Here is a 19,713-nt window from a genome sequence, read left to right as displayed (position 1 = left end):
ATAACATTTTATTTAAGTACTTGTCTATTATATGTTGAAAACACATACCTAATATGTACATTTTCATTTTCAACATCTAATTTTTAGTATTTATTCAGCTGCAAGCGTTGTTTAATATTAACATTTTATAACATGATATATAATGTACAGTAGAATTCCATTTTAGGTTATTTATCAGATGTTTGTACTATCAAAATTAACGTCACTTCAGTCTGTGCTTCTGCTTTAGTCCAGCAGGTTTTTAAATGATTGAAACCAAGTGGGAAAGTCAAATGAAAGAAAAACATTGTTTAAATCTCTAATGACTAATGTCTGCAAACTGTAAAGGTCATTTACCAGACAGACTTCCTGAAAGGCACAGAGAAAAACTGTTGTCTTGTCAATAAGCCCTCGCTCAAACAGGTGGACGGTTCTCCCATTGTTCCTCTCGCTCATCAAAGTCAAAGAGACAATTGACCCAGACTCTCCGAGCACTTAGTCCTTTACGCATATCAATTAATGCACGCCATCGATTTTTCTCGCCCCGTCTTTCACCCCTCACTCCATCTTAACAATCTGTCCACCCAGTCACCTTAGAGCGTCGCTATCGGAGTTCTCCATCATGAAAGGCCACTGGAGTTTTCAAGGTTTTCATTGCGTTTCTGCCCTACTTCTTCATTTACAAGAGGGTTCAGTGTGACCTTAGACATAATAAAGCAATATTACTTGGACTGGAATGGTGGGAGACCAGTGGAAACCATCCTGGAATTATCCTTATAAGAAGGACACCGAATATGGAAGCGTAATAGATTTCTTCGAAATTGGAATAGCTAAGCTGGTACTCAGAGAGTGGAGATCTCAGCTGGGGAGAAATGAGTCCGTTCAAATGGAATCAGTGTCACTACCACTCCTCAAACTAGTTCAGCTGGAGAGACGAGCGAAATGAAGGGAGCTTGGATGTTAGTTGAAGGTTAAATTCTCAGTTCAACCAATAATACTCACCCTCATGTCATTGCAAACCCATATAATTTTCTTTCCATTGCGGAAGACCATAAGGAGGTATTTTGAAGACCCTCCAAGCAGCTGTTTTCCATACAGGAAAAGCATAAACGAGAAAAGCTTTATTAAAGTAGCCATATGACTCTCGTCTCATGCAATTTTTTCCAAGTCTTTTGAAGTCTAACAATATCTTTTGTGTGATTAACAGACCAGATCTCAATAGCTCTTAAATTGCATTTACTTGTTGCTGAATGAATCCTGTGAATCATGTTGGATGTGTTTGCTAAATTACTAAATGTGAAATGTCATTCGTGCATGCACATATTCATATGTGTCAGGATGCATTGCGCCAGGCTTGACGTCAATGTCAGCAAATGTCACATGCCTTCTAGTTTAAATATGTGCATGTGCAAATGAGATTTTCAGTGAAAAACAACTGAGCTCTCATATGACTTCAGAAGATTTGAAGTACATATGGACCACTTTTTTTTTTCTTTTTTTTTCTCCGTGCTGTCATTGTAAGGAAAAAAGCAGCTCAGAGATATATCTTATGTTGTGTTAGTAAATGTAAATAACGTGAATCTGGTGGTTTTAAGATGTTTTTCAAATGTTTACACAAACATATCACTCAACCTTGAAATAGTTTGTTCTATAAAAATAGTATGTTCAAAAATATTATGCAATATGTGTGTGTTTATATATGTGTGTGTTTATATATGTGTGTGTATATTTATATTTATATATATATATATATATATAATATAATATAATATAATATAATATATATATATATATATATATATATATATATATATATATATATATATATAATAATTTGCAAACTTAATTATTACAATTTATTTGAATTTCAAGCAAAACATTTATTTGTCATTCCAGCATGCACATATTCAAATGTATAATTGGTTTCCACATTTTCTAGTTTAAATATGTGCATGTACAAATGAAATTTTCAGTGAAAAACATCGTATGGGTGTCATTGATGGTGCTTTTTGTGCTTTTATGATATAGTAAAGAGAAACTCAAAGATTTATTTTCTATATATATTGTAATATATATAATATATATATATATATTTATACTAAATTAATACATGTACATTTTAAGCAAAATATTTATTTATGCAAGACATTAATGCAAAATGAACAAATCAAAATAAATAAATAAATAAATAAATAAATAAATAAATATAATTTTAAATGTAATAAATATATATATTAAAAAATAATACACAATTGGAGCAACCTGAGCATTATTAAATGATAACAATATCAATTTTTGGCTGATCTGTTCCTTTAATATAGTCTTCTTCATTACCATGGTTAAGATGATAATCTGAAGGTCACCGGTTCAATCCCCGAGTTTCACATGTATGCACTTGAGCAAAACACTTAACCACAAGTTGCTCCAGAGCGTTTGTCTTTGTAACGTGTCCCCTAAGTCACATTGAACAAAAGTATCCGCTAAAAGAATGCGTGCTTACATTGAGCATTGTTTCACTGTATGCTTCCTGTCATGGGCGATTTACAGCCCTCGTTGAGTTCCTGTCCCAGATTCCGCTTGCTGTACATGCTGCGTGTTGAGAGGGATCAATACGGTCTTCAAGGAAACATTCCGGCTGTCTCGCGACGACGGATCGTTGTATTGTTGTCACCTGGGTATTTGTGTCCTGGGATCCACTTTAGGACCACCCTACCTGGAAAAGGTGACGATGTATCATAAATCACATTAGTTCCAGTTCACCAGGAAGACAAGTGCAGCTTAATTGGACAAAAACTCATTTCACAAACGTAGGAAAGGGAGGGGAAAAAAAGTAAAAGCGAAAATGGGCAGGGAGGCCTTGAAGGTGCATGTACCGAGAGATATCCTTTTCTATCTCTTTAATTAAGACTGCTCCCATTTCTTTTTTCTTTCCTTAGACATATGGGCATAATTAAGGGAAAACAAATCATTACTGCTGTGTGCATTGCTGGTGAATAATGGCATTGTCAGTATCAACTGCGCTTGCTTCATTTGCCAGACAGACAGGCACGCTGGAGGTAAAAATGCGGAGTTTTGCTGTCGCTGATGGAAAATAATGCCATCTTAGACATCGTGATGAATTAGATACCTGGGCTTTTGGCAAATATTTAGCTTCCCCCCCCTCCATGTGTCTAGTTTTGAGGTGTTTGATGCAATCCGGACGGCTGCGCTTTTACAGGCTTTTCTCTATCTCTCCTCTGTGTGCGTTTTTCATTAGAGTCTCTCTGGAGCGGCCTCAAAATTAAAGCGCATTTAATTTACTGAGCCTCGTTATGCATCATCAGCTTATACTGTACATCTCGCTGCTGACATATAACAGTAATCAACAATAGCCGCATTTAGGGCTGAAGTCACTAAAATATGACTTGATTTTTCGGTGAGGATCGCATATTTGAATGCGGCGTGTCACGAATGGTGGCGCAAACATTGTTATAATAGATGATCCGGGTCGGGTTATGACGAGGTTTTGTGTACATTAGCGTAACTCTTCTCGTGCACGGTTTAACACATGCACGGTCGACTTTTAACTCCACTTAACACGTCTAACGAATATGCCAGTTTTATGAATGTTTTAATATCTGGCAGCTTCCCTGCAGATGTACTTCTGAGGAAACCAGGCCAGCTCACTCCCACGGACGCTCGCCGGCAAAAACAAATGAAAGCGCAGAGGAAGAGTGTCTGCACCAGAGGCGTAGCTGGCGTTGGAACTGCGGGGACGCGCGACTCTGATACACTTACAAATTACTGTGCTTGTCTCTTTTGCTTTTAGGAGATAATCAATACCCTTAATGTGTCCCTTACACTTTTCTGGTTTTGAAAAAAATTAGCAAAATCTTATCACTGTAAGAGTAGTTTCGGTAACACTACATTAAGTTTCAAATAATTAACATCATCTAATGCATTATTAGGTATAATGAACTTCCAATGAACATCATTTTGTACAGCATTTATTATTGTAGTTTAATGTTAATTTATATATATATATATTTTTTTTTTATATACATTTTCAATTGTTAATGTATTATAAACTTCATTGAAGGAAAAGAATTGAAAGTGGGGGAAAATCACATTATGAAATAATGTTTTTTTTCTCCAAAACACATTGGCCGCAATTATTGGCACCCTTTTATTCAATACTTTTTGCAACCTCCTTTTGCCAAGATAACAGCTCTGAGTCTTCTTCTATAATGCCTGATGAGTTTGGAGAACACCTGAGGAGAGATCAGAGACCATTCCTCCATGCAGAATCTCTCCAGATCCTTCAGATTCCAGCTCCATTTTGGTGCTTCTTCTCTTCAGTTCACTCCACTCATTTTCTTTAGGGTTCAGGTCAGGGGACTGGGATGGCCATGGCAGAAGCTTCATTTGGTGTTCAGTGACACATTTTTGTGCTGGTTTTGATGTTTGTTTTGGATCATTATCCTGATGGAAGATCCAATCACGGCCCATTATTGGATTTCTAGCAGAAGTGGTCAGGTTTTGATTTTTTAATCTGTTGGTATTTGATAGAATCCATGATACCATGTATCTGAACAAGATGTCCAGGACCTCCAGCAGAAAAATAGGCCCACAACATTAAAGATCCAGCAGTATATTTAACCATGGGCATGGGGTACTTTTTATCCATGTGTGCACCAAAACCATCTGGTGGGTTTGCTGCCAAAAACCTCTCTTTTAGTTTCATCTGACCGTAGAAGCCGGTCCCGTTTGAAGATACAGTCTGAATATGCTGGAGTTTGTTTCTGGATGAGAGCAGAGGATTTTTCTTGAAACCCTCCCGAACATCTTGTGGGGATGTAGGTGCTGTTTGATCATTTTTTAGGCTTTCTGAGACTCGAGACTCAATTAATTTCTGCAATTCTACAGCTGTGATCCTTGGACAGTCTTTGTCCACTCAAACTTTCCTCCTCACTGCGCATTAGGACAATTTAGACACATTTTTTAGACACATATTTTTAACATGTTTAGTGGATTGTAACTTCTTAATTTTTGCCCTGATAGTGGAAATGGGGATTTTCAATGCTTTAGCTATTTTCTTACAGCCACTTTCTATTTTGTGAAGCTCAACAATCTTTTGCTGCACATCAGAACTATATTCTTTGGTTTTACTCATTGTGATGAATGATTGCAGGAATTTGGCCTTTGTGTTTGCTCATATTTATACTCCTGTGGAACAGGAAGTCATGGCTGGACAATTTCGTGTTCATGTGCTAAAAAAAATGTAAATATGAATGGGAATAAACTTCAGAGATATTTTACTCATAAAAATTCTATTATTCTGCCAATAATTGTGTGTTTTGGAGAAAAACATTTATTTCCTAGTTCCTTTATTTTTTTCCTAATCACATTAGTTCCTATATATATATACTATATATATATATAATATATATATATATATATATATATATATATATATATATATATATATATATATATATATATATATATATATATATATATATATATATATATATATATATATATATATATATATATATATATATATATATATATATATATAATCAAAAGTTGTACCGGTTCAAATTATTTAATGGACCTGAGCTAATATGAACTAACAATGAACAGTTGTACGTTTATTAGCGTTTTACAAAGTTTAATAAGTACTGTAACAAATGATTTGCTTATTGTAAGTTAAGTTAATTTTAGTTAATGCATTAATTAATGGTAATCTTACTGTAAAGTGTTACCAATTATTGTTAATTTGATATCTTATTAAAGCTCGATGTTACTGTAATTTTATATTGTAGAAACTGAGTATATCAGTATACATGGTTATTTTTTATTGTGAATCCAATTAAAATGGCTTAAATATTTCTGGATCTGGGTAATTAAATATTTAGCAATTTGCTATGGGGGTTTTAAATTATTTTCTCTTTATTTGGAAACTAAAAGATCAGATTATTTAAAACTAATTAATGGTGAGTTTCACATTATATAACACCTGAGTTAAAAATAGGTGCTCAAAACAGTATAAAAAGTGTGGTTCTGGCTCTCAATTTTGATTGGATGAGCAAAGCTGATTAAATTCTATGTATTTATGCAGCTGTATTTATTCTATAATGTTGCAACAATACTGCAAACTTTTACCACATTGTTTACCTCATTACTCCATGTTTTTGTCACTATCATGTGTAAAGAATGATCAGATGCCCCGGTCACTCACAGCCACACAGATACAAATCTACACATTTGTGCTATTGTGTGGAATATGAGTTCATTCTGCCCAGCTTTAGTGTTATTGGCAGCATCAATAGCATTTTGTATTGTTGATCCATTTTTGGGGACTGTGGGTATCTGTGGATATTTGACATGCATTGGTTTGAGTGGACAGGGAAAAGGAAAATCATGCTCACTGAAGCTTGAACGAGACGGGCCGCTGCTCTCTGCAAACGCCTCTTATCAAGCGAGCGCCGCCAACTGCAGGCTATTGTGCGGGCCGGGATGTTTCGGTTTACTCATCCGTTTGTTTGTTTGTTTGTTTCCAGGTGCTCCAGAAAGGAAGCCTGTGAGAAGTGGGCCGAGCCGCTTCACTTCAGTACGGAGCTGAAACAGTGTGTTGACATCACTGTCACTCCTGATAACATGTCCGTGACCTCCGCTTCGACACAGGTGATTGAATTTTATATGCTACTCCAGAAGCATAAAATCACTCCGGTATAGCGGCGTAACTGTCTTCATAATGCATTTTTATCATGGACACTCACAACGGTGTCTTTTACGAGTATTGCTTTTACAGTATAATGAGTGCTCTGATAAAAAATGTACTGTATAAGAATAACATTGACATTTATGTATTTTGAACAGACCTGAATTAATGAGTAAAAATATATAGTAAATATAAAAATATTTAATTTAAATCAATATAAGATGGATGGATGGGTGGATGCATTTAGATTTAATGTTCTATATTATATTTATATATTTATATTTACCATTGTTCAATAATTTTTCACAATATACACATCTATTGTATGGCTTTTTCCATGTTTTATGGTGATTTTGTTTTTTAATTAAATTGGGGGAAAAGCAGCTCAGAGATTTATTGATTTATTTATCAGCATATTATTCAGTCTTCATCTTATGTTTTTCTTATTATAAAAGAAAGTAATACAGCTTTAAAACGACATGAATGTGAGTAAATGATGACAGGATTTTTATTTTTAGATGATTTTGTCGTTTAATGCTAACAGAACCGTGACAAAACGCTGTCCTCACACAGTTTAATCAGGATGGTCATGTGATCTCCTAGCATGTGTGACAGGAGATTGTGTGTGTTTGTGTTTCAGCTGAGTGTGAAGGTAGCTAACGTCCCAAACCTCTCAGCGGGGGTGACATGCGTGTTTGAGGAGCTAACAGAAAGTCCTGGAGAAGTTCTGGCCAAAGGACAAATCCTCTGCATGTCCCCATCCCTGCGGGACGTCCCATATGTCACCCAGGGATACGGTAAGAGACATGAAATGCCATTAGAAATGCATTTGACATCTGTAATGTGATAGTGTTTTGGACTGAAAATAGAAATGAGTGGATCATGATTGGATCTTAAAAACTGTAATATTATTGCTCATTTTTCTCTGGCCTTTTTGCATTAGCAAAAGATTTCAGAAGCACTGAAATTCATCTCTTTCTCCACTTTTCCAGGGTTGATCATCATCTAAGAGTCTTAAAGGGATAGTTCACCCAAAAATGAACATTTTGTCATCAATTACTCACCCTCATGTTGTTCCAAACCTTTCTTTTTTCTGCTGAACACAAAAGAAGATATTTTAAAGAATGTTTATAACCAAACAGTTGATGGGCCCCATTCACTTCCTTAGTAGGAAAAAAAAAATACTGTGGAAGTCAATGGGTGCCGTCAACTGTCTAGTTACCAACATTTTTTAAAATATCTTCTTTTGTGTTCAACAGAAGAAAGGTTTGGAACAACATGAGGGTGTTCCAAAATTCTGGAAAAAAAAACATGTATCACATTTTCCACAAAAATATGTTTTCAACATTAATAATAGTCACAAATGTTCCTTGAGCTGCAAATCATCATATTTGGATGATTTACAAAGGATCACGTGACACTGAAGACTGATGCTGAAAATTCAGCTTTGATCACAGGAATAAATTACATTTTAAAATATATAAAAAATTGAACAAAGTTATTTGTAATTGTAATAACAATTCACAATATTGCAGTTTTTACTGTTTTTGATCGAATAAATGCAGCCTTGGTGAGCATAAGAGATTTCTTTCAAAATATTTTATTATTTTTATATTATATATTTATGTTTTTATGGTTTTCATTTATTCCTCTTTTCACAAGCCATGCTTTACATGTCGTTTGTCCATTGGAAGTTTGTTGAAACACATTTTCATCTTTCGACAGTCAGACGGACTCCTACATCTGTCACCCACAGCCTCGTTTTCATTTGCGTCAAATTAAATACATCTACTCTGACCAAGTCTATTAAGCTGCTCTGGAGAACTACTTTGGAACAATTTACGCTTGAGAAATAAAATTTAATTTGATTTAATTAATTTTTTTCCTTCCGCATTTCCCATTTTGTGTTTGCCTTTTTTTTTTCTGATGACTGATAATTACATGAATCTCTTCTGAGCCTCCTGAAGCTTTGAGACTTACTTCAATTCCCCCCCTTTTTTAATTTTTCTCGTTTTTAAGGTACTCTAAGAATTCAAAATCTCCTGATGGTAACTTTTAGACTCCGGAAGCCTGGTAGTCCCATTAATAACAATTATTGCATGTCCAAATGGAAATATTATGTCAATTATAGTGAAGTGAGGCCCACAAGTATAATTTGATGGGCAGAGATGTAGTCATTATGGAACGCAAAAGGGTTGCTGAGTTTGAAACATAAGTGCATTTCGCTCACAGATGGAAGAAGTGGATAAATGGTCTCGCAATCAAATATATTAGAAACATGAACATTACTGAGTATATGTGCAGAGCGGGACACTGCCTGCATTAGACCATCAGTGCAAATTCAAACGGCCCTTCTCATGCTAACTTCATTTCTCGTGCATTTTCTCCGCCTTTCTCTTCATTACTGTCTCTTTCCATTCTTTTCCAGGCGATAAACGGGTCGTGAAGCTCTCTCTGAAGTCCAAAGAGACAGGCCTCAAATTCATCACCACCGATTTCATCTTCTACAACTGCAGCGTCTTGCAATCGTAAGTGCGCCGGTCAAAGATGTCTTTGTGACGTGTGAAACTGCCAGCCAGGTTTGATTGGATTCGCAGTCATTGAACTAGTTTCCTTCACAGCCGCCGTTATCCACTTTGTCAGCATTTTTACCATTTTTCCCCCTCAATTGATTCAGCACTTTTTATCCAGTCTCACGTCCTTGCTCTTAAAACAGCCAGCACTGCTGCTGGAATTATTCACATAAAAAAAAAAAATAGAAGAACAGTAATTTTAGTGAAGAGAAAGTTCTTGAAAACATGCTAAAGAGAGGAAACTGAAGCCTAATGGTTAAAGCTCTGGGTGTGGAAAAAGGAAGCTTGTTTCTGCCACTGAATAAATAACAAAAAAGGTAATTGCTACATTTTATCTCACAATTCAGATTTTTTTCTCTCACAATTGCGACAATCTTGCAATTCTGACTTTTTTCTCAGAATTGCATGATATAAACTCGCAATTGTGAGTTAAAGTCAGACTTAAAATATATTAACTCGCAATTCTGACTTTTTTTCAGAATTGAGTGTATATCTCACAATTCTGACTTTTTTCTCAGAATTGCTAGTTAATATCTCTCAATTCTGACTTTATAACATGCAACTGCGAGTTATAAAGTCAGAATTGTGAGATACAAACTCAAAATTCTGAGAGAGAAAGTCTTTTTCCTCCCTCAGAATTGTACTTTATAACTCGCAATTGTGAGTTTATATCGAGAAGTTTAAAATTGCGAGATATAAATTCGCAGCTGCAAGAAAAAGTCAGAATTGTGAGTTTATATCGCAAAATTATCTCTTTTTTTTATATATATATATATTCTGTGGCGGAAACAAGCTGAAACAGTAAACATTTAAAAGAAATGGTTATCTATCTTAATATTATGTAACAATACTATGATGAAAAATACACTGAAAAATAAAAGCTCTAAAAAGTTATTGTTCCTTTTTTCTCAGAACTGCAAGTTTATATCTCAGAATTCTGACTTTATATCATGCAATTCTGAGGAAAAAGTCATAATTGTCAGAAAAAAGTGGCTGTTTTTCATTCTGGACAGAAACAAGCTTCCATAGTTTTGAGAGCCTCATTTAAAAATAAAACGGAATAAGAACTTTTTCTCCGGAAATTTCTCCGAAACCAGCAAACATCCTGCTGAAATCATAATTTCTCTTTGAATAACACAGTAAGTTCCCACAGGCAGTAAAAAGAGTGAGTTGCAGCTCCGTCTGTGGTCAGTAAATGAGTGTAATTGCTCCAGAGGTGTTTGCGCTGGTGTGTAATTGCGGTGCGGTCCAGCTGTTTGCTGCTGGAATGAGTTCAATCTGTGATGCAGGTCATATTTGCACTCAGTCGTCTGCTTCTGGTTTAAGTCAACTCACTTTTATTTATAAGGTGCCTTTTACAATACAGATTGTTATACAAAGCAGCTTCAATGTAATAAACAGGAAAATCACAGTGTTAATTTTGTATAGTTCTGCGATTATAAAACAAATACAATTCCAGATGTAACAGCTTTGAAAAGACAATAGTGTCACTATTCAACTCAATGGCAATGATACAAAGTTCATCAGTAATGAATTGAACTTCAGCTCTGTAGAGCACAGGGTTTCAAACTGGGGTCCTGGAAAAAAAACAAAAAACAAAAAAAGATTAAACTACCTAACTAAATAAATATATTTTGTTAAAGTAAAAATTTTAAATTATGAATTATTACTCTATAAAATAATAGCAATTATAAATTATATTTAAATAAAATTAATAAATTAATACATCTGATTAAAATTAATTAATATAAATACATTAAAAATACATTTGATTAAAATAAATACATAAATATTAAAAAAACAAAAATTAATTTGTTTTTACAAATTAAATTTGATAAAACTAAATAAATAAATACAACTTTATTTAAATAATTAAAAATTAATGAATATATATATATATTAAAAAAATAAATAAATAAATAAATATATATATATATATATATATATATATATATATATATATATATATATATATATATATATATAAAATTATTTAATTTAAAATTATTACATTTGAAGAAAAAACTAAATAATAAAATAAAACTATTTAAATAATAAATAAAAAAGTAATAAATTCATAAAAAATTACATTTAATTCAATGAAAATTAATAAATTTGAAAGAACTAAATAAATAAAACTTTATTTAAATAATAAATAAAAAATAAATAAAATATTAATACAAATTTACAAAATAAGTTAAAATTAAAAATATAAAAAATAAAAATAAATTGGAAAAAAACATTTCAAATAAATTAATTGAAATATTTAAAGAAATAACATTTAATTTAAATTAATACATTTGATAAAACAAATAAATACATAAATAAAACTTTAATAAATATTTAATATAAAAAATAAATAATACATAAAAATGAATGAATAAATAAATTGATTAAAGTTAATAAGTGAAATGTGTTTTAAATAATAAATTAATACATTTATAATTTTATAAAAATACAGTACTACAGTGAGTAGAAAAAACACAATGAAGCTAAATGTTTTACACATATATTTATATATATTAATTCATGTTTAAGTAATTGGGTCCGAACACTGTAATCACGGCCAGACTTTGGCCTGAGAGCAATCCACGCTCTATATATTTGTTCATTTGCACTTCAGTCACCGTGGAGTCAATGCAGAGGGTGGAGACATGCCGTTGCGTCCCGAAGGACAGGAACCCCCTCGTTTATTTCCATCCACCGCTCCTCCTTTCATTCGAACGCTTTACATCACTTAACCCAGTCAGCGAGCACAATCATGCATTGTTAGCACCTCCTTTGTTTTTCCAAAGCCATTTCGGCCGTTCCAGTTGTGATTTGCATCAAAACAGGAGGGAAATGTGAATTGGTTTATCAAAGGAAGGAAAGCGAAAAACAAAAGGACGATGAAATATGACAACTGGAGGGAGCCGCCACGTAACGACCACGATTTGCACTTCGGTGCTACATATACAGGTAGTGTTTTAGAAAATTAGATGCACAAACCCACACTCGGCAATCTGCTCTCCGTGTGTGCGTGTGTGTGTGTAAGTACAAGCGCCCGTGCTGATCCATCGAGCCGGGCTCGGCAGTTGCCATGGCAACCCACGTCCGAGCGAGGCCCGCTACCTTGCCAGCATGGCCTATAGCCGGTGCCAGATTTCCTGTTTTCACAAAAGCCCTGTGGGAACGTTTAGCCCGCCGATTGTGTGATGCCGGTGGACAGCACTCACTCGTCCTCAATCTCCTGCCTCCATCTTTATTTCCCACAATTCTTTGGCCACCCAGACCCAAAGACCCTTCCCCAGCCCCCTCTTAACCTCGTCTTTCCCTGTGGGATAATGACCACCTGTGATGGGAGAGAGGGGGCAGGGGAGGAAGCGTAGTGCATTTCAGGATATTTTGTTATGAAATGGCTTATATAAAGCCAAAGCACTTTATTCTGTTTCATCTTCCCATGCAGCTGTTAGCGAGGGTTTCTTTCTAGTGCTAGTTAGTTTTGGATCTGAATGTGGGCATTCATTAAACATGTGAAACTCTTTTGTGTTTTATTGCTCAACCTAGATATGCGTGGCCTCAAGTTACCAGGAAGTGCATATCAAAGGACGACTGTGTCCTCGCTCACTGTTTTTATGATGAGTTTGGTAGGTTTTGAGGGAGACGTCGCAGGGCTCAACAATAAGGAACATTTGTGGGTTTTGTACATTTTTATTGGGTTTTTATGCCATGCAAATTTTGTTTGGTTTTCTGTTATGTATTAATCAGTGTTGTTGCGGTTTTCTGCTGATGTGTCACCAAGATAATGTTATCTAGCTAACATGCTTTGTTGATTTTGCAAAAATGTCTTGTGATAGTCTTGGAAGCATCAGTCAGAATGTGCTGAAAACAAGACAATCAGTAATGTTTTATATTAAAATATACATATGTATATTTGTACAAAAAATAATACTTTCTAAATAATACTTAGTATAATTAAAAATACATGAAAACTTTTATACATTTTTTTAAATATATTTTTATAATAATGCTCTAATAAACAAATGTATTTTATAGTTATATATGGGTCATTTACGAATAAGGATTTTAAAAGTGTAAAAAAAAAACAGAATGGAGATATAAATAATTTTGATGTTTTATTAAGTGTTAACAATGAGATTATGGTTGTTATAATCAATTAACACAGCTTTTGTCATTTTTTACAAGATGGACAAAATTTGTCACTGAAAAATTCATTCGGTTTAACCAAAATATCAGTTTTACCAAATTACATTTTGGTTATACCAAATGACAATATTTTCAAAAAAATGCTAACAGGCTGAAATCTAGCTAGCAAAAGAACAATCAAACATTTCATATTTAGTACAAGTTTTTTTTTAAATATTACAACATTTTCCATGTTTTATAGCGGTTGTACTGAATGACCTGATGTTTCGGGACATGTGTATGAGCAAGTGAAAACATGAATTTTTCAAATAGTTAAGAGTAATTACTTTGCTTCACGACCATGTGGTCCTTTACAGGTGTCTGAATGATGTCACATCCTGTCACATGATATTGACTGCATGACTTGATCCAAAATGGTCGCTTTATTTTGGTTACTCCGAATGACATCAATGAAATTCATTTTTCCGGACATTCTTTCTCATAACAAAGTAACGACTTCTACACATAATTTTAATACCATTTTGCACTATGTTGATATATGATGTTATAAAATCATGCCAGAATAAAAATATATACATTTATTACATTTTAAGATATTTTAATCACAAATGAAATGGCTGTATTGACCTTTCGACGGTTAAACCGAATGACCTTGTGACACATCAAAATCTTTAAAGTACATTTATATGTAGAGAAATATAATTAAACCTTTTGGATTCAATAAAACAGATCTAGTTGTACTACCTTACATACTTTGGATGTCATATCTTTGTTTTTTTTTATTATTATTAAGGCCTTTGGTCAAAAACAAATGACCCTTCACGTTATTGTGTATGTATGTGTATATATATATATATATATATATATGGATATATATATATATATATATATATATATATATATATCCATATATATCCATATATATCCATATATATCCATATATATCCATATCCAATGGAGTTAGGAGGTTTTGTCACAAGCTCTTTAAAATCCTTTTCATTCGTTAAATATTTGTAAAACCCACATACCAGCGTAAATGGTGACCTATTTTTTTTTTAATAACTAGTGCTTTATGTTTGTTTGACTGAACTATACAGTTGTGCTTATATGTTGTTCAATAAATATTATTTTATATAAATATGTCCGTTAAGTAATATGGATTGAGTGAACATTACATTAATACCAGAGCCGTTAACGGCTCTGATTAATACGCCATTAGATGGCGGCAACACTTTACAGGAGAATTAGTCAGTGAGTCACAAGAGACTTTTAAATTGAAAGGAACTTTGCAAAAGGAAGTTGTTTTAGCGCTGTGGTGTTATGGATGGAAAATGCCCAAAGCTGAAAAAAAGACAAATACAAAGATCGCTTACCTCAGCGGACATTCAAACGGACTTGTATAAAGGATGTAATATTATGGACATCGACTTAAGGAATGAATGTAATGCAATATACCAGACACAGGTAATAGCCTACTCTCTCTCTCTCTCTCTCTCTCTCTCTCTAATACTGTAGAAAATTCAATGTGTTTCAATGAAGCGACTCAACGTTCCTTCGTTACTAGTTCTAAAGTGACATTTTAGAGTTAGCAACGGAGGCTTGGTCCAACTGTCAAATTGAGATTTGAATCCGTGGCGGAAGGAAGTAGTGCTGCAAAAAAGAGGGTTTTAAAGACACTTCGTTGTTGTTCTTATTTATTTACACACTTGTGCCGTCGAACTGTTGTATAAACGCAATATCACACGAGTAGCCGTGCGATATGGCTGTATATCAGCATGCTGTGATTACCTACGGCACTCGGCCTGCGGCCTCGTGCCTACGGAAGAATCACAGCGTGCTGATATACAGCCATATCGCAGGGCTACTCGTGTGATATTGCTCATATATATATATATATATATATATAATATTGAAAGAGAATTATAGTAATATTACATTTATAAAGCAATATTATTATAAAATAAATATATATTATATATTAATAATAAATATTTTATTTATTTGTATATATAATTTTATAACATAAAATTTGTCTTATTTTGTTCACATTTCAATATGCATTTCTGACAAAATTGGATAGTCAATTAGAAAAAAATTATGTGTGTATATACATTATTTCTATAATTAATTCATTTCACTTCAAAAGCTTGATTTTATTCATTAGGAGTTGATTGGATTGTAATAAAGTGGGCATTTCATACCAAAATGGAACCAGATGATTGGATGGGAGGGTTGGGAAAAGATTAGTGATGTCATTTGAAAATAAAAGACATTTTACAGATGAGACCTTGTTATTATTATGTTTACATTTTATTACATTTTAGTTTAAAAGATTTAAATTTTTTTAACCGTTTTTATAATGTGCACAGATGAGTCCAGGTCAGAATCTTGTATTAAGAAATGAAACGTGGTCAATTTTTAATTTCAGTTTGACTATTGTGCACAGTCTCATGATTTGATGCCGTTTCGCCTGAGCTGAAAGTCCAGCCCAGACTCCCAATGATGGTAAAATACTCACTTCATCAGAGTGTCACCATTTGGCCGTGCTGTGTTTTTCAGCCCACGCTCAAATTAAAGCTGAGTGAATTGATGGGCCTTAAACCCCTGACACAGCATATTGCATATTTCAGGCCAGACTTGCAAATCCGTTTGCAGTATTTACAGCACATTTCAGCTGCAGTGGAGCGCTGCGCCCTCCTCCATCAGCTCTAGTTTGCATCTTTACCTTCCGGTGCACTAAAAAACACCCACACTGCACACCCGTCGGCAGTAATATTAGATTTAGCGAGTTAAAATGCATCCATACTGCAAAGAAACTGCATTAGCGTGTTTTAAATGACCCTTGATAATTTGTATGGTTTTATATCCGTGCGATTGTTCTGCCAGAGATTGTTGTGCAAGAAAAGCGGCCTGTATATTTTTGCCCCTCTCAGATGTTTCAAACGTGAGCAGCCGAGGATCTTTTCTCCTCCCGGGGGCCCTGCAAGAGCGAGGGGAGCGAAACGAGATTATACTGAGCGATGCAGCTCCAGGTGTGGTGTGCTCGGACTGTCGAGTGCTCTCTGAAGGCGATTTGAACCGTGCCTCCAGAGGGAAGGATGTGATTAGTATGGCGTATTGCGCTGGCTTTCCGTGCAGGACGGTGGCAGATGAGAGACAGCGTGAGGTGGAAAAAAATCGCCCTGCCGGAAGTGTCCGCAAACGCTCTCACAATGTGCGCCCAGTCTCTCGTGGCGCGATTGGCCTTTCGTTCTGTACGCCGCGCTCTAGTCCACAGGTGTCGCCTGCTTGTGTTTCTCGGCAGGATGTGACTGTTTAATTGGGAATGTCATTAGGGCTTCTGTCTGAAAGGCTTTTTCAGGGTCGGGTTAATGACTAATTGAGAAGCGGCGTGAACGAGTCGGGTGTTCAATGGCCCTAGAGGATTAATTGTGTGTGTTGAAGTGAAAGAGCGGATTTGTGACATATTGACCGCTCAGATTTCCATGGCGCCGTCTTCATTCACGACGAGAGAGTCTCTATGAGAGTTTAAGTCTGACCCGGGGCTCGTTCAAGATGTTCCCAAGGACAATGATGTGATTTATAGACAAAGTATTCGGAGAATTGAGAGAATTAATGACTTGAGCCAGAAGTTCAGTTGAGGACAAAGAGTTTAGGTCACTGCTGAAGATGAAAAAGTTCTAGTTCCCACTTCTTGTATTTGTGGATGGTGTGGGGTCACGGTTTCGGTATGTGCTATGTTCAGGGAAAAAAGGACTACTGACAAATAAAAATAAAGAAAATAAGAACAAGTCACCAAACTACAAGCTACAGCACAAATCAATACAATAGAGCAAAGATTAAAAAAAAAAATCTTACAGTTTTCAGGTACAGAAAATGAATAAAATAATCAAATATAAAATAACACTGCATATTATCTTAACGGTATACATTAAATAAAGATTAACCGTTATTTAGTTACAAAAGCTATTCAGTCAAGAGCAGTGAGTGATTTCTTTGTAATTTTTTGTTTGATTAAGATTAAAAACACAGACAGCAGGAATATTAGGCTTCTTTCCCTCTAAGATGTGCAATCCAGTATTGTTACACATGCATTGTTTTTTTTTTCAGACTGTTATACGTTCACTCAAGACATAATCGATTATGTTTGTTCGGATACTTGCCAAGACAGTATGTTGACATAATGTTTGTGTGAATCTGTCCATTCAAACGCAAGTCTAGAAAGATAATTCGGTTTTTGCACACTGTCTGAGATAAGGGCGTGAGCGCTTCGGATGAACCAAGTTTACAAAGAGTGACAGTCTTGTCCACACTTTTTTGATCATCGCTGTTGTAACGTTTTGGGAACCCGGAATGCGTATTCATCGACTGAAACGTACATTATACGAACTCTGTTTTACACGTTGCTATTTTCAACAAACCATACTAGCCTATAGATATGTCGTCATTTGAGATGAACCATAGTGCGATTTTTTTTTTTTTTTTTTTTTTTTACAGAGAACCGTTGAACCCCTAATAAATACGGGTGGTAATTCCACTGTGGCAGCTTTGATTGGGTCGGCCAGCCATCAATCTGGGTTGGCCAGTGCCACCCTGGCCCTTATGTGGCTTTGCCACTGATTCAAGTCATCTGGTGAAACTGTTTTTATATCGCAATATACAGTATATTGCAGAAAAACAAAATATCGCAATGTCAGTTTTTTCCAATATCGTTCAGCCCTTATAAATATATTTAAATCTTAAAAATTTTGAGTTTTTAATCCTAACCTGATGCAATGCGATAAGATTCCAGTGACAAACAATTTGTCTGGTCACTCAAGACACGACTTTGAGACGTGATAAAGTCAATCAATAATCACAGCCAATCAGAAGAGTGCATGGGCGGGCTCTCTATTACATATTACACCACTTTAACATTATTACATACTGAGTTACTGAAACAATTTATTTCATAAAATATACTTTTCTGTTCAAAATGAGATGACAGTTTGAACTTTCTTGTTTCCTTTCATTTATTTTGATCTGAGGTGAATTGTCCACTTTTGCTTTCAGTACGGCTATAACAGACACACAAAATGGTATTCAAACTCACATTAGACACTTTTAACATTAAATAAAGCACATAAACACTACCTGAGATTATAGTTTGTGTTGTTGTTCCAGCCACAACGTTGCAGAAAAATAGAAAACGTTTCTAAAATGGAATCATCGTGTGTCGCTGTTGCGGCTAGTTAGGACAAAAACTCGGATTAACATGGAAAAGATACCTTTTATAGCGTGTCATGGCATGTCTGGTTAGGACACAGTGTAAGCTGTGACTTTGATAATCTTGTTTATTTCTGATATTTTTGTTTAGTAGAAGTTCTGAATGGCTGGTAATTCTCTAACATAAAAGTTTTTATGTATTTGTATGTGTATGTTTTATGTATGTATATATATATATATATATATGTATATATATATGTATATGTATATGTATATGTGTATATGTATATGTGTATATGTATATGTGTGTATGTATATGTATATGTGTGTATATATATGTATATATATATATATGTATATGTATATGTATATGTATATGTGTGTATGTATATGTATATGTGTGTATATATATGTATATATATATATATATATATATATATATACACAATGTGTGTGTGTGTATGAATATATTATGTATATATATGTGTATATGTATATACAGTATATACATGCACACATATATTTACAAACTTTTATGTTAGATGCAATAAATCTCGATTAATTGATTTGACAGCACTATATTAACTATTAATTTATTTATATAATGCATATAATATATAAATGTATATAAAATATCATGTTATAACAAGGCCAGCTTGTGATTGCATTAAAACACTGAATTAAAATACTTAGTACTGTAAAATAAAACAAGGAATAAGACTGTTAATCACAGCCAGTCAATGTAGTCAGTTACATTGTGATCTAACACTCAAGTCAGTAGAAACTCTGAGATCACAAATTACTTGTTTATGTGCTCAGAACAGACCTCTCATGGAACTTGTTTTTCTCCTCTGTAGGTGTTCATCATGTGTTAGCAGCCCTTTCCCCTGCAACTGGTGTAAATATCGCCACATCTGCACTAATAATGTAGCTGAGTGTTCTTTCCAGGAAGGTCGAGTGAGCAGCGCAGAGGTAAGAAACCAAAGCAGACCAGCTAACCAAACAAGCCTCTGTTAAATGACACGCATTAACTAAGGATGGACATTTTGAGTTATTTTCTATTTTGTAGTGAAGTATTCAAACACATAATGCAAATCAAATAAT

At 34.3% G+C, this 19,713-nt stretch overlaps 1 protein-coding gene across 1 annotated transcript in view; it reads left to right on the top strand.

Annotated features, from left to right (window-relative positions):
* Positions 1 to 19,713, top strand: part of plxna3 (plexin A3) — a 196,917-nt gene that overhangs the window by 91,554 nt on the left and 85,650 nt on the right. The window contains exons 6-9 of the mRNA XM_067394453.1: positions 6,525 to 6,648; positions 7,326 to 7,482; positions 9,114 to 9,213; positions 19,467 to 19,581. Of these exons, the coding sequence (XP_067250554.1) occupies positions 6,525 to 6,648; positions 7,326 to 7,482; positions 9,114 to 9,213; positions 19,467 to 19,581 (496 nt within the window). The remainder of the gene's footprint in view (positions 1 to 6,524; positions 6,649 to 7,325; positions 7,483 to 9,113; positions 9,214 to 19,466; positions 19,582 to 19,713) is intronic.

Source organism: Chanodichthys erythropterus, chromosome 9, assembly GCF_024489055.1.
Source record: "Chanodichthys erythropterus isolate Z2021 chromosome 9, ASM2448905v1, whole genome shotgun sequence".
In the NCBI taxonomy this organism is placed as follows: domain Eukaryota; kingdom Metazoa; phylum Chordata; class Actinopteri; order Cypriniformes; family Xenocyprididae; genus Chanodichthys; species Chanodichthys erythropterus.
Note: the sequence above shows the minus strand (reverse complement) of the source record. Positions and strands in the feature narration are given on the sequence as shown.